Source organism: Cherax quadricarinatus, chromosome 84, assembly GCF_038502225.1.
Source record: "Cherax quadricarinatus isolate ZL_2023a chromosome 84, ASM3850222v1, whole genome shotgun sequence".
NCBI lineage: Eukaryota > Metazoa > Arthropoda > Malacostraca > Decapoda > Parastacidae > Cherax > Cherax quadricarinatus.
Genome location: NC_091375.1, coordinates 16,446,157 through 16,461,773, shown reverse-complemented (window position 1 = coordinate 16,461,773; position 15,617 = coordinate 16,446,157). Strand labels below are relative to the sequence as shown.

Below are 15,617 nucleotides of genomic sequence, written 5' to 3'. Positions count from 1 at the left end.
TTGATAGAATGGAAGATATATTACAGAAATAGAGATGATTTTGATTGGTTATAGTTTTGGAAATGGCTTGAAACTGAGCTCAGAGTAGTGGAAATGTTAAATTTTCGCCGATGTTCAAGAGTAAACGAATGACCTTACACATATAATACATGCCAGCTGTTGGGTCTAATATACATTCACAAATGTGGTGATATTATTTATACAATTATTACAATATTGCATAACAGTAAATCTTCTGTTCTTTGGTCTGAATAAAAATTCATTATGTGAATAAAAAATCAAAATGGAATTAATTTGTAAAGCCTGAAAACATAACTAATGAACAGAAGAAATGTTAGTTTAGTGCCAGGAATGCCTGCATTGTTTATTCTGGACCCTATTTTGAAATTGGAATATTTTGATCTTTGCATTAAATTGGCCAAATTACCAATTTCCGATCACTTTATTTTGTAGTTCAAACAGTTGACCGAGCAATTTCTTGTGCTCATTCGATAGAATTGAAGTAATACTAGTGAAATACCTAAGAATTTGGTTGATTATTATATTGTAATTCACCTAAAATGGGAGTCAAAGTCGGCAAAATTGCAAGAGTATAATTTCATCAATTTTCCATCAAATTTAGTACTTTTTGTTTTATTACTTTCAGAACAAGTTTCTCTACCATTTCATAAGAAAAAATAACAAAAAATTTTCTGGAAAATTCTTGGACCCTGGTGCACACTTTGAAATTTGGCCTCTGGACCCTGAAAGGGTTAATAACAGAGTGAAATATAGAATATTTGCATTCTACCACTGTGAAAGAACTAATTACAAACTTAAAAATGTAAGACTATATAATAAATTGTACTACCTCGGATGTTCGAATTACTATCTACTGTACAGCAACTGAAACAAATGAATATTCCCTGGGGCTCTTCACTGATCTATGGAAAGCATCTCATACAGTACACCACTAAAACAAACTATTATATAACCATCAGGGCTACTATAAGTGCTATATAATTGTCAGTGACTACTACAAGTATATAACTGACAGGGACTACTACTAGTACAGGTCAGTCATAACTAATCCGGCAATCAGTTATCTGGTTCCATCAGTAATCCGGCACTAATTTCAGCTAGCATAATTTCAAATTTCATCATTATACTGACTCAAATTTCATCATTATACTGACTCAAATTTCATCATTATACTGACTCAAATTTCATCATTATACTGACTCAAATTTCATCATTATACTGACTCAAATTTCATCATTATACTGACTCAAAAAAGACCCAATACCTCTATAACAAGCACTGCCCTAAAAAACTAAACAGATGACAGCTAAGAGACTGAACAGTCCCTGGCTAATACCCAGCATTCTCAAATCCATAAATACAAAACACCGGTATGAAAAACAGTACAGAATGGGTCACATAACCAGAGACCAAACAAAACGTTACTCGTCAATCCTAACCAGCCTGATAAGAAGGGCAAAAAAACTGTATTATGAGAACAGATTATCCAACTTACGAGGTGATATAAAAAAGACCTGGAAGACCCTATCAGAAATTCTGGGAACAAAAAAGATATCACGAAATAGCGAAATAAAATTAGCAAAATCAGATGAACCCCAACTCCCACCAACAGAAACAGCAAACAGACTCAATGATTTCTTCTCCACTATAGGACAAAACCTTGCCAATAAAATCCCAAGCTCAGATACCCCACCAAATGACTACCTCACTGGCAACTACCCAAACACACTGTTCCTAGCTCCGACTAACCCATACGAAGTCTCCCTAATTATCAACGCACTAAAAAACAAGGCAGGAGATTTAAATACCTTACCACCCTTTATATACAAAAAAGTGTCACAAGTACTATCACCAATCATTGCAACACTCTTTAACAAATCCATTGAATCCTCCACCTTCCCTACAGCTCTCAAAATAGCAAGGGTCACCCCGATCCATAAAGGAGGAGACCAAACAGAGTTGAATAACTGTAGGCCAATATCCAATTTACACCCTCTCTCAAAAATCTTTAAAAAATTAATTCATAAACGAATCTACTCCTACCTCATCTCCCAAAACATTCTCAACCCCTGCCAATTTGGATTCAGGCCTAATAAAAATACTAATGATGCTATTATACACATGCTAGAACATATATACACTGCAATAGAGAAAAAAGAAGTCCCACTGGGGATCTTCATTGACTTACATAAAGCTTTTGATACAGTTGACCATGACTTGCTCCACGTAAAATTGTCACACTATGGTATTAGAGGGCACTCCCTCAACTACCTCAAGTCATACCTCAGCAACAGAAGCCAATATGTGTACGCAAATGGGGCAAGCTCTTCCGCTCAACCAATTACAGTTGGTGTCCCACAGGGAAGTGTCCTTGGCCCTCTTCTCTTTCTCCTATACATAAATGACCTACCAAATGCTTCGCAATTACTCAAACCCACACTTTTTGCAGATGACACTACATACATCTCTCACCCGAGCCCAGTCACGCTAGCCAATACTGTAAACACCGAATTACAGAAAATATCTACCTGGATGAGGACTAACAAACTTACACTAAACATTGACAAAACCTACTTCATTCAGTTTGGTAACAGAGCTACAGATGTACCTCTTAACATAACGATAAACAGATCACCTATCACAAAGCTAACAGAGGGAAAATTCTTAGGAATCCACCTTGATAATAGACTCAAATTTCATACACATATACAACAAATTTCTAAGAAAATTTCCAAGACTGTAGGCATACTATCGAAGATACGGTACTATGTTCCACAGTCAGCCCTCCTGGCCCTTTATCACTCTCTTATTTACCCCTATCTCACCTATGGAATTTGTGCATGGGGCTCAACGACAATTAACCATCTCAGACCACTAATTACCCAACAAAAGGCTGCAGTTAGAATGATAAATTCTCACTACAGGCAGCACACTCCACCAATATTTAAAACACTCAACCTACTCACCATACAAAACATCCATACTTATTACTGCACCTATTACATACATAGAACACTTAACTCTGATATTAACCCTCCCCTCAAACATCTCCTTGCCAACCTCAACAGAACACATGACCATAACACAAGGCACAGATCACTCTTTGATGTTCCTCGTGTCCATCTCACGCTATGCAAAAACTCAATGCACATAAAAGGCCCTAAAATCTGGAATTCATTACCTGTAAATATAAAAGAAACACTACCTGTTTATAAATTCAAGTCTCTTGTCAAAGATCACTTACTCACTCAAAACCAAATAAATACTGAATAACTGAACCTTATAAATTGTATATCCTATATGTTACTCACAATTATATCGCACAAATGTTAAACCTAGGACCCAATCTAACTTTGTTATTTTTTTAAATACACTACCTAACAGAATACTCCATTCGACTGAATGTACAGCAATGCATGCAACCATATGACCTGTCTTTGTAATACTCATTTGTGCTTTATAGTTATCTGTTTACAATAATGTTTTATCACTGATTTCATCATTGCTTAGTTAATCTTAAGTTAATTTTAAGCCAGCCCGTAATGCTATGCATATAAGTGGCTTTGGCATGCTGCTCTTACCTGTATTTTTTGTACCTCTGTATGCTAAAATGACTAAATAAATAAATAAATAAATAAATAAATAAATTGATAGGTTAATTAAGTGTATTCTAACCTAACCACTCTGTAATCCAGCAAACTCACTAATACAGCACACTACAGGTCCCAATAATGCCGGATTAGTGATGGCCGACCTGTACTATAATAACTGACAGGGTCTACTACAAGGGCAAAGTCATTCAGTCAATCAAGTCATTCAGTCAGTCAAGTCATTCAGTCAAGTGAGTCAAGTCATTCAGTCAGTCAAGTCATTCAGTCAGTCAGTCAAGTCATTCAGTCAGTCAGTCAGTCAAGTCATTCAGTCAGTCAGTCAAGTCATTCAGTCAGTCAGTCAAGTCATTCAGTCAGTCAGTCAAGTCATTCAGTCAGTCAGTCAAGTCATTCAGTCAGTCAGTCAAGTCATTCAGTCAGTCAGTCAAGTCATTCAGTCAGTCAGTCAAGTCATTCAGTCAGTCAGTCAAGTCATTCAGTCAGTCAGTCAAGTCATTCAGTCAGTCAGTCAAGTCATTCAGTCAGTCAGTCAAGTCATTCAGTCAGTCAGTCAAGTCAAGTCATTCAGTCAGTCAAGTCATGCAGTCAGTCAAGTCATTCAGTCAGTCAAGTCAGATAGTCATCATACAAACTCGTATTTAAATCATTCTTTTTGTGTACAAAATGACTCTTCATTCCCGCCACAGGCTATCTCTTGTGTAATATCTCCATTTTGTTTGTTAATTCTAAGACTTAGAAGCTTAAACCTTTTCTTGCAACTTTCAGCAACACTTGTATGCCTACTGGGTGCCATGATTGCTTGGCAGATTTAAGATATGGCAATTAATACATATCTAAACAGACACAGGGAGCTACTGGCACAGATTCGTCCAACACACGTATGAACTGAACTGAAGGCTGGGAGGGTGGTGGGAGTAGCGGGGGATGGCTGTAGCCCATCCTGCCTCATGGGCGACTGCAGGCTCAAAATTTTTTTTCCTCCCACAACTATGTTAAACTAATTTTACCAAGTGTCAAACAAAAAAATGCCGCAATTCTTCAATCGTGCTATAACCAAAACGTGCACGACAAAACCGTGTTAAACGACAGTCAACTGTATATGACTTTTAATATAAATCACTAATATAAAATGACAAATATTTCAAGTACATCTATCTAATAATTCTCTTCAATTACTATACAACACAACTAAGGAAGTATAGTACCTGCACCCTAAAGGACGGGTGGAGACATTAGCAGTTTTGAGGTGTAGTATCAGTGCCACTCTGGCAAGACTGTGATGGCAAAAGCATTTTTTATTTGTTGGGGTCACTACCTCGGTGGGAGACGCACAGTTTCTGGAAACAAAATTTATAAAATATTTATATGACACTATTACTGGAGAGTCATTGTAAAGATCTAATCTGGATGGCATCAATCAACCCAGTTACTACATGAGATGGATTTAATAAACTGACAGACAAAGATTGAAGATCTGCTCAATAAAATGCCATAACTTCCCAACATCCCTCTAGCTTACACCAACACAGCCCACTGAGGTTATCATGATTATTAACTCTCTAAAAAACAAATCAAGGAATGTAACCCAAGTGCCACCACTACTGTATAAACGAGCAGCTCAAATCCTTTCACCCACCACTGCATTACTCTTCAACAAATCTCTAGATACTAACACTTTCCTGGCAACACTCAAGCTAACAAGGATTACACCAATACACAAAGGTGGTGACCCAACAGATAGAAACAATTATAGCCAATATCAAACTTGCCTTTACTTTCTAAAATCTTCAAGAAACTCATACACAAAAGGTTACATTCCTTCATAACATCACAAAGCATCCTCAACCCCTGCCAGTTTGGCTTCAGGAGAAACAAAAGCACAAATGATGCAATAATAAAAATGCTAGACCTACTTTACACAGCACTGAATAAAAATGAATACCCACTTGGACCTTTTATCAATCTTAAGAAAGCTTTTGATACAGTAGATCATAGCATCCTACTCCTCAAGCTTGATCATTACAATATAAGAGGCCATGTGCTTGCATTTATCAAGTTCTACCTCACTAAGAGAAAACAATATGTCTGTCAATGACACAACCTCCTCGACCTGGACACTGGTGTACCACAGGGTAACATTCTTGGCCTCCTCCTTTTCCTTTTATACATCAACGATCTTCCAAGAGTATCACAACAATTTACGCTTATTCTCTTTGCTGACAACACAACTTTTGTCATCTCTTACCCAAATTTAGCCTCACTCAACACTATTGCTAACGAAGAACTCACAAAAAGAGCAACCTGGTTGACCATCAATAAATTCATACCTAATATAGACAAAACCTTTTACATTATGTTTGGGAGTAGAGCAAGTGAGGACCAACTAAATATGCTTAACAACATCCTTATTGCTAAACATAAAGAGGGAAAATTCCTGGGTGGGCACCTTGACAGCAACCTAAAATTCAACACCCATATCCAACACATAACAAAAAAGGTTTCTAAAACAATTGTCATCCTCTCAAAGATATGTTATTATGTACCACAAACACCACTACTTACACTATATGTTACTATGTACCACAAACACCACTACTTACACTATATGTTACTATGTACCACAAACACCACTACTTACACTATGTTACTATGTACCACAAACACCACTACTTACACTATATGTTACTATGTACCACAAACACCACTACTTACACTATATGTTACTATGTACCACAAACACCACTACTTACACTATATGTTACTATGTACCACAAACACCACTACTTACACTATGTTACTATGTACCACTGTTACGCCCCTCGTTTGTGAACCTTCTAGGTCAGGTATGATGTATATGTAACGGGCTTTTTCACTTAATATTATATTATTTCTAACCTCATTAGTAGCTAAAATGAGGATAGAGTACTTTATAATATTATCTGGCCTTAATTTATTTAGCTGTGTAAATAGATAGGATGTTTCGATGATGTAAACTACGGGTACAGTTGTTTACTACCCGGCTGTCGTTTAGCCACTGTCCCCTCTTAATCCGAGGTGACGTCAGTCTGAGAATTCTGTTATAGGGCAGTCCACTCTCGCCTCTCGTGAGAGAAGCTCCTTGATTCCTGGATTTAACCTTCTGGTCCCACATGAGGTTCCCTAGTGACCCTCCAGTACCTCGGACGGTATCAGACAGAAACATCTCGGACGAAGTGTGTTGCTGTATTGGAGACGCTGGTGATTGTCCCTAGCTCTGCTAGGAGCGAGTTTAAGCAGTATTGGTTCAAAGAGGATGGTGAAAGTCATGGGAGACAGACTCGCCTCAAAACTCCTTTAAGTGTAAAATATTCCTAATCTCACTTAGTATATTATGAAAGTTGAATAAGAGTGAATTATTATTGAAGTGTTACATTTTCTGTCTCATTTGGATTGAGTTAAGCAAAGTGTTATTATGTGAAGTGAAGGTGTTATGATACTAGAGCCGTTCAGTACTATAATCAAGATAATACTGTGTGTTATCTTTTAAGTGAACTTAAGTGTAAATTTCATGAGTACTCTGTTTTATGGTGCGACCTTTTTAAAGTTAATATAAAACCCTTCTATGGTTTATTAAGAAACTTAATAAAAAAATGGAAAGAAACATTGTGATTGTTTACTACTGAACCCTTGAATGATTTCATCTAGAACAGGATATTCAATCCTGTTTATTTGTTGCAAGAAAGGGCTAAACAGGCTTAAGTAGTTGCCCTGTATGCAACAACCACAAACACCACTACTTACACTATATGTTACTATGTACCACAAACACCACTACTTACACTATACTATTCACTGATCTACCCATATTTGTGCCTGGGGTTCCACTATGACAAACCACCTAAAATCAATAATAACACAACGAAAAGCCTCAGTGCAACTTATCACACAATCCACTGCTAGACAACCCTCCCCTCCCTCACTCTTCAATGACCTATACCTACTGACTATACAAAACATTAACTCATACTATTGTACAACCTACATTTACAGAACAATAAATTCTAATATAAATCCTGACCCAAAACACTTTCTTGGCAGTTGCAACAGGACTCAGACACAACACTAGGCACAAAAACCTCTATGACATTCCCCGTGTAAGGCTAAATCTTTTCAAAAATTCATCATACATAAAAGGGCCCAAAATCTGGAAAACTCTACCAGAAATCTCCAGAACCACCAGTTCAGCATCTTTAAAACTACAGTTAAAAATCACCTTATCTCCTTAACCTATCCCAACCCATCATAAATACATATGTAAAACCTGTACATGCATTTGTTCAACATCATGAACATAAGTAAAACTTTTTCATCAATATAATCAATATATACTTGCTCTCAATATCTGTATTCATCTCAAATGAATGTCATAGGGGATATAAATAAGGTTTTGAGGATCTCTCTCCAAGAGAGAACCTGCAGTAATGGATTCAAATTAGACAAGTTTAGATTTAGAAAGGATATAGGAAAGTACTGGTTTGGAAATAGGGTAGTTGATGAGTGGAACAGTCTACCTTGTTGGGTTACTGAGGCTAAAACCTTGGGTAGTTTCAAATTTAAGTTGGATAAATACATGAGTGAGAGGGGTTGGATTTGAGTGTGACTTGCATATGAGTGGGTAGAGTTATGAGAGCTTATTTCTTGGGTGGCATTGAAAATTGGGTTGGGCAAATGTTTTGTTAGTGGGATGGATTGTAAAGGACCTGCCTAGTATGGGCCAACAGGCCTGCTGCAGTGTTCCTCCTTTCTTATGTTCTTATGTTAAACATTAATCACTCCATTGTATCTGCCTAAGGTTAATAATAAAAAAGTATGTCTTCTCTACAAGACTTATTAAAGTCATATAGCATGACTTAATACAATACTCAAGTCTCTTGTATTCATTGTAACTCATCTAATGACCATATGTACTGTTACTGCCTTATTAATCTTAAGTTAATTTTAAGTTTGCCAGAAATGCTCTGCATATAAAGGTGTTTGTACATACATGTATCAACTTGGCTTCTTACATGACTGTCTTGTTGAACAAGTTTTGCCCCTTCCTTCATACATGTATCTTATCAAAATAAAATATATTATTATTATTATTATTATTAACTCCTCGCACACACTATTGACAAACTAACCTTAACCTCTGATGAGTTCCGAGTGTTTTTCTACTGCCAGAGCCCAGCCAGGGGTCAGGCTCATCTGGTGCTTGCCTGCTCTGCCAGGATGATACTGTTGAATTAGACACATGTGCAACTTTTGGGTATCTTTATTGAGGAAACGTTTCGCCACACAGTGGCTTCATCAGTCCATACAAAGGAGAAACTTGAAGAACAGGAGGAGAATGAGGTAATCAGTCCCTCAGCCTTGAGTCGATGTGGTCAGTCCATCAATCTTGAATAGAATACGGTATATGAGCGGAGAAGCAGCATATAAACCATAGACAGGTGAGGGGCAGCAGTCGTAGCTGGTGTCACACTTGTCCAATGTGGAAGTAGGTCGTGCCCAAGGGTTAGGCAAGTGAAGAATTCCCAAGTATTAAGATCCCAAGAAGTTGCAGTGTCTGACAGGATTGTAGATGAATGGTTCAGAGAACTGACATGTTGTTGAATTAGACACGTGCAACTCTAATTCAACATCATGTCGGTTCTCTGAACCATTCATCTACAATCCTGTCAGACACTGCAACTTCTTGGGATCTTAATACTTGGGAATTCTTCACTTGCCTAACCCTTGGGCACGACCTACTTCCACATTGGACAAATGTGACACCACCTACGACTGCTGCCCCTCACCTGTCTACGGTTTATAAGCTGCTTCTCCGCTCATATACCATATTCTATTCAAGATTGATGGACTGACCACATCGACTCAAGGCTGAGGGACTGATTACCTCATTCTCCTCCTGTTCTTCAAGTTTCTCCTTTGTATGGACTGATGAAGCCACTGTGTGGCAAAACGTTTCCTCAACAAAGATACCCAAGAGTTGCACATGTGTCTAATTCAACAACATGTCGGTTCTCTGAACCATTCATCTACAACAGGATGATACTGCTGGTGGTCCACTGACCCACTCCATCACAGCCTGGTTAATCCAGCACCTGGTGAAGATACTTGTCTAATTTCCTCTTAAAGACCTCTACACTTGTTCCAGCAGTATTTTTGGTTGAAACAGTCTTGGTCCTCACATGTTGATACAGCAACAAACAATATCCACTATTATTCTGGCAACACAAAAAAAACATATTTAGTATTTTTGACAAATACTTTTTTTATTTAAACCATATACAGTGGAACCTCAAATATCGAACTTTCTTCGGTCCAGAAGGCTGTTCGAGTGCCTTTACCGAATGAATTTATTCCCATCAGGAATAATGTAAATTAGATTAGTCCATTTCAGGCCCTCAAAAATACACTTATAAAAGCACTTACAAAAATACACTTACATAATTGGTTGTGTTGGGAGCAGTTCGATTTTTGAGGTTCCACTGTAATGTAATTTACATGAATTAATATAATGGTAGGCACAAAAGATGGCCACAAATTATGTAATGCATTTTGACCAGCTAATTGTAAGCCATGTTAATTAATATACATAATATTAAATAAGAATTCTTATGCAATTAACTACAATAAGACAGTTAATGGCAAATAGTCTATCACAAAAGAGACATATTATTTCATAGTACTAATTCAAAGATCCTTAGTTTTATCTGACTGAACATAGAAATGTTGAAGATACAGTAAGGTACTTTAGATTACAATATAATTAAATGGGACAATATATGTTATCAATTATGTATGGGTGTTGAAGGAAGATGAGGGGCAGAACTGGATGAAAGCTGGTTTTGTTAGACATAACAGATTGCTGTCTCAATTATGCTAAGATGGTGTTTTTTAACAACAGCTTTGAAATGGTTGGCAGATAGGGAACCTTTCAATGCTTCAGACGGAGTTCCAGATCTTAAGGCCTTTTACGAACGTTGAATTTTCACACAGGTTGAGTTGGACATGGGGAGAAGATGTGTCAGCTTTTTTGTGCCTTGTTGCACCCATTAAGTGCACTGTTAGAAACAAATTATCTTTTTTGGACTTCTAAAAATCAGGCCTAAGTGTTAATGAATAGTTTTTATAACTTGACATACTGTTGAAGTGTGAGCAAAGTAACATTTATGAAGGGATTCAGGGAAACCAGTTAGTTGGACCAGAGTCCTGAAGGTGGGAAGTACAATTCCTGCACTCTGAAGGGTGGGTGTTGATATGCTGCAGTGTTTTAACTGTAGTGTAGGCATGCCTCTGGCAAGACAGTGATGGAGGGACTGATGACACAAGTGTTTCTTCTCTTTGTCACCCTTCCTTGGTGGGAAATGGCTGAAGTGTTAATAAAATGTAAAATAGTTTCTACAGTGACTTAGTCAAATATGAAAAGTTTAAATTTTCATGTTATTTTGCTCAAATTGTAAATAAATAAAATAAATAAATAAATAAATGAAAATGTATATTCATAGGGATGTAATAAGGGAGGTTATTGTTCCAGAAGTACATCTCATATCAGGTATAATGCCATAAAAGAGCCACAAATCTAGGAGCCAAGCACATATATAATGGCATTATACTATACATAACATTCTCATGGATCACTGCATAATATTGTATATAAGTCACAGCTCTAAGTGCCCACCTCACATATGGCTAAAATTATATTAAAACAAAAATCACGAAAAGGCTACTTTGTACAGTGGACCCCCGGTTATCGGCCGGTTTGGTTATTGGCCAACTTGGTTTTCAGCGGGTTTTTCGGTGCCCGGTTATCGGTCGTTCACTCAGTTATCGGCGGTTTTGGACGCATCCATCCGCCTGCTGGGGCAGCTTGCGCTTCAATTTGGCTTTGTCTCTCGGTGGCTGAGGAGGCTTCTGCTCATACATCCAAGCATTTCACTTGTTTACCATTGTTTTTAGTGGTTTTTCTTGCAGTGCAACTGTGAAATAAGTAACCATGGCTCCAAAGAAAGTTCCTAGTAAAGTTCCTGTGGTAATGAAAGTGAGAAACACCATAGAATTTAAGTGTGAAGTGATTGAAAAGTTTGAGAGTGGTATGAAGGTGATGGAACTTGCCAGGATGTACAGCAAGAATAAATCAACAATTACATCCATCCTGGCAAAGAAAGAACAAATCAAAGATGCTAATGTTGCAAAAGGAGTAGCTTTTTTAACTAAACAAAGGACACTGATAATGGAAGAGATGGAAAAGTTATTATTATTGGATTAAGGAAAAAGAATTAGTGGGAGAGAGTGTTGTGGAGTCTACTATTTGTGAGAAGGCAAAGCAGTTGCATGAGGATCTTGCAAAGAAAATGCCTGGAACAAGTGCTGCAGTTTGTGAATTTAGAGCCAGCAAAGGATGGTTTGATAGATTTAAGAAACGTAGTGGCATACACAGTGTTGTAAGGCATGGTGAGGCTGCAAGTTCTGACAAATATGCAGCTGAACAGTATGTTCATGAATTCCAGGACTATGTAAAGGCTGAAGGATTCAAACCCCAACAAGGTTTCAATTGTGACGAAACAGGCCTGTTTTGGAAGAAAATGCCAAAGAGGACCTACATTACCCAGGAGGAAAAGGCACTGCCAGGACACAATAATATGAAAGACAGGCTTACTCTTTTGTTGTGTGGTAATGCTAGTGGTGATTTTAAAGTGAAGCCTTTACTTGTGTATCACTCAGAAAATCCCAGTGTGTTTAAGAAAAGCAATGTCATGAAGAATAGATTGTGTGATGTGGAAAGCTAATCATAAGGCATGGGTCACAAGGCAAATTTTCAGAGCGGGCTAATGATGTGTTTGGCCCAAGTGTGTAAAAATACTTCCTGGAAAAGAAATTACCACTGAAGTGCCTCCTGGTGCTGGACAATGCTCCTACACATCCTCCAGACTTGAAAGACCCAGTGTTTAGAGATTTCAGTTTTATAAAAGTGAAGTTCTTGCCTCCTAACACCACTCCTCTCCTCCAGCCCATGGACCAGCAGTTCATTTCTTACTTCAAAAAAACTCTACACAAAAGCAGTGTTTCAAAAGTGCTTTGAAGTGACCTCGGACACTCGGTTGACCCTAAGAGTTCTGGAGGAATCACTTCACTATCCTCCATTGCATAAGCCTTATAGGTAAGGCTTGAGAGGGAGTGACTTCCAGGACTTTGAACTCTGCTTGGAGAAAACTGTGGCCAGATTGTGTCCAAGTGAGGGATTTTGAAGGGTTTGAGACTCACCATGACCCTGACCCTGCCGACCCTGTGGACTCTAATGTGTTTTTGGGGAAGTCCCTGGGGTTGGAGGTGAGTGGTGAGGATGTGGAAGAGTTGGTGGAGGACCACAGGGAAGAGCTTACCACTGAAGAGCTGCAAGAGCTTCAACTTAAACAGCAACAGACTGCAGCTGAGGAACTTGCTTCAGAGGACGAGGAAGAGGGAGTGAAGGAAGTGCCTTCTTCAGAGATTAAAGGAGTGTGTGCAGTGTGGACCAGGGTGCAAGCTTTTGTAGAGAAACACCACCCTGACAAAGCTGAAACAAGCCATATCTGCAACATGTTTAGTGACAAAACCCTGTCCCACTTCAGGGAAATCTTCAAGAGATGCAAGAAACAGAGCACTCTGGGCAGTTATTTTGTGAGACAGGGGTCCAGTGACTCTCAAGCTGGTTCTAGTGGTATTAAAAGACAGAGAAGGGAAGTATCACAGAAGGCCCTACTACCTAAAGTCTTTATGGAGGGGGATTACCCTTCCAAACACTAACTCCTCCCTCTTTCCTCCTCCCTGTCTTCCAGTAGCCAGTATTAGCCTTCAATAAAGATATGTAATACTTACATAATTGTAAAAAAAATATTTTTTTTTTTTAATATTTTTGTTGGGAACGAATTAATTTTATTTTCATTAATTGTTATGGGAAACATTAATTCGGTTATCAGCCATTTCGGTTATCAGCCGACCTTCAGGAACGGATTGCAGCCGATAACCGGGGGTCCACTGTATATGGAACACGTTCAAATTCTGAGGAAGCAGACTATTTAAGATTATCACAGGGCATGGAAATTTTTATTAAGAATACTCAAAAAGTGCTCAATCAGACATTATGCAAATGTTCGAAAATTACTGGCTTTCAATTTCAGTCTCATGAAGGAAGCAATATTTTCTTTTAGTGGTAAATACAGTAAGACCCTCATATCCGTGGGTCCAGTTTCCAAAGTTTCAGTTATCCAAGGTTTGCCATAGCTTAAAATTAACCCTTACTTTTGCTTAATAATGACACCAAAGCACACTAGTGATGGTGACAGTTCTTTAAAACCTAAAGAGAAGCCATGAAGTGTTTCCCATCAGTGAAAAATTGCTAACTCTCCATTTATAGTGCATAATTTATCAATTAAACTTTATCAAAGGTATGTACCATATTTTGCAGCTTATAAGACTTACTTAGTTTCAGTGGCTCAGCATCAGACGTAACTGGGAGAGCTACACCCCCCACCCCAAACTTATAGCTCCCATAACTGACCTTCAGTTTATAGGACACAGGGTGTTCTTGGAGACATTTTATGGAAAAAAAAAGTGTCTAATAAGCCACAAAATATGGTGTGTAAACAAAAACAGCTTATATACAGTAGAACTGTTGTATCTATGTTTACCGTGCCCAAAAATAAGCCTTAATTTTACTTAATAATGACACCAAAGTGCAAAAGTAGTGATGATGGTAGGTCTTTAAAGCCTAAGATAAGCCATTGAGTGCTTCCCATCACTGAAAAAGTGATGATTTTCCACTTAATGTGAATAATTTATCAATTAAACTTTATCATGGGTAGGTATGTAAACGAAAAACGACTTGTATATAGGGTTCATTTCTGTGGTTTTGGGTATCCAAGGTATGTCTTGGACCACATCCCCTGCAGATATGGGGGGACTACTGTATATAGGGTTTGCTACTATCAGTGGTTTCAGGCATCTGCAGTAGGGCATGCAACGTATCCCCATGGATACGGGGATATTACTGTACTACCAAAAGTGGCAAAAGAATACCATACACAGTACACCTACCTATTTACTTCTAGGTGAACAGGGGCAGGAGGTGTAACCAGGGGCAGGAGGTGTATCCACATCTTAGTGTTAAAAAGAGTAAAAAGTAAGGCATATCTTTACCTGCCCCAAGTGTCATGGCCATCACATCAGTGGTCATAATTCATCATAGGGTTAGGCATACTTCATGTAACCTTCACCTTCATAAACATGATAAAACATCCCAAGAATTTCTTCCCTGAAAAAATGAACAATGGTTACATGTTTATGCAAATACAGTGGACAGAGACAGAATGATCCAGAGATGGGACACAGCAACAAGGGGACACAGTTGGAAGTTGAAGACACAGATGAACCACAGGGATGTTAGGAAGTATTTCTTCAGCCACAGGGTAATCAGGAAGTGGAATAGTTTGGGAAGCAATGTAGTGGAGGAAGGCTCCATTCATAGCTTTAAGCAGAGGTATGATAAAGCTCATAGTTCAGGGAGAGTGACCCAGTAGCGGTCAGTGAAAAGGCAGGGCCAGGAGCTATGACTTGACCCCTGCAACCACAACTAGGTGAGTACAGTATTGTATATTATTGTACTGGGACACCATATTTTCAATTATCAAGTACCACATTAAAATATATTCATGACATTAATAATTACAGAAATGCATAAAAAAAGGTCTGTATACAGAATAGTATATACAGTAAGACTAAATATCCAAGCAACAAATTTACAAAAAAAAAATTAAAACATTTTTTTCTTTGGATATATAAAGAACCTCAAGTAGAGATTCTTTATACACTCAGAATGACCTTCACACAAAAATAGTGCAAAGCAAGGTACAGTACCTACATCTGTAGGTGGTAGGTGATGCAAATTTCACTGTTCATGTATGTTGTCATAACACTGAATTC

At 38.0% G+C, this 15,617-nt stretch overlaps 1 protein-coding gene across 15 annotated transcripts in view; it reads right to left on the bottom strand.

Annotated features, from left to right (window-relative positions):
• LOC128704417 (uncharacterized) overlaps positions 1-15,617 on the bottom strand; it is a 51,981-nt gene that overhangs the window by 20,611 nt on the left and 15,753 nt on the right. For 7 of the 15 annotated variants that reach the window (XM_070103227.1, XM_070103224.1, XM_070103225.1 and 4 more), the window contains 3 exons: positions 9,845-9,880; positions 8,795-8,874; positions 4,838-4,969 (listed from right to left, as the gene is read on the bottom strand). In XM_070103227.1, coding sequence (XP_069959328.1) covers positions 4,838-4,969; positions 8,795-8,874; positions 9,845-9,880 — 248 coding nt within the window. Of the gene's footprint in view, positions 1-4,837; positions 4,970-8,794; positions 8,889-9,726; positions 9,881-14,834; positions 14,950-15,617 lie in introns of all 15 variants that reach the window. The other 8 variants (XR_011394389.1, XR_011394390.1, XR_011394388.1 and 5 more) reach the window with 8 other exon arrangements.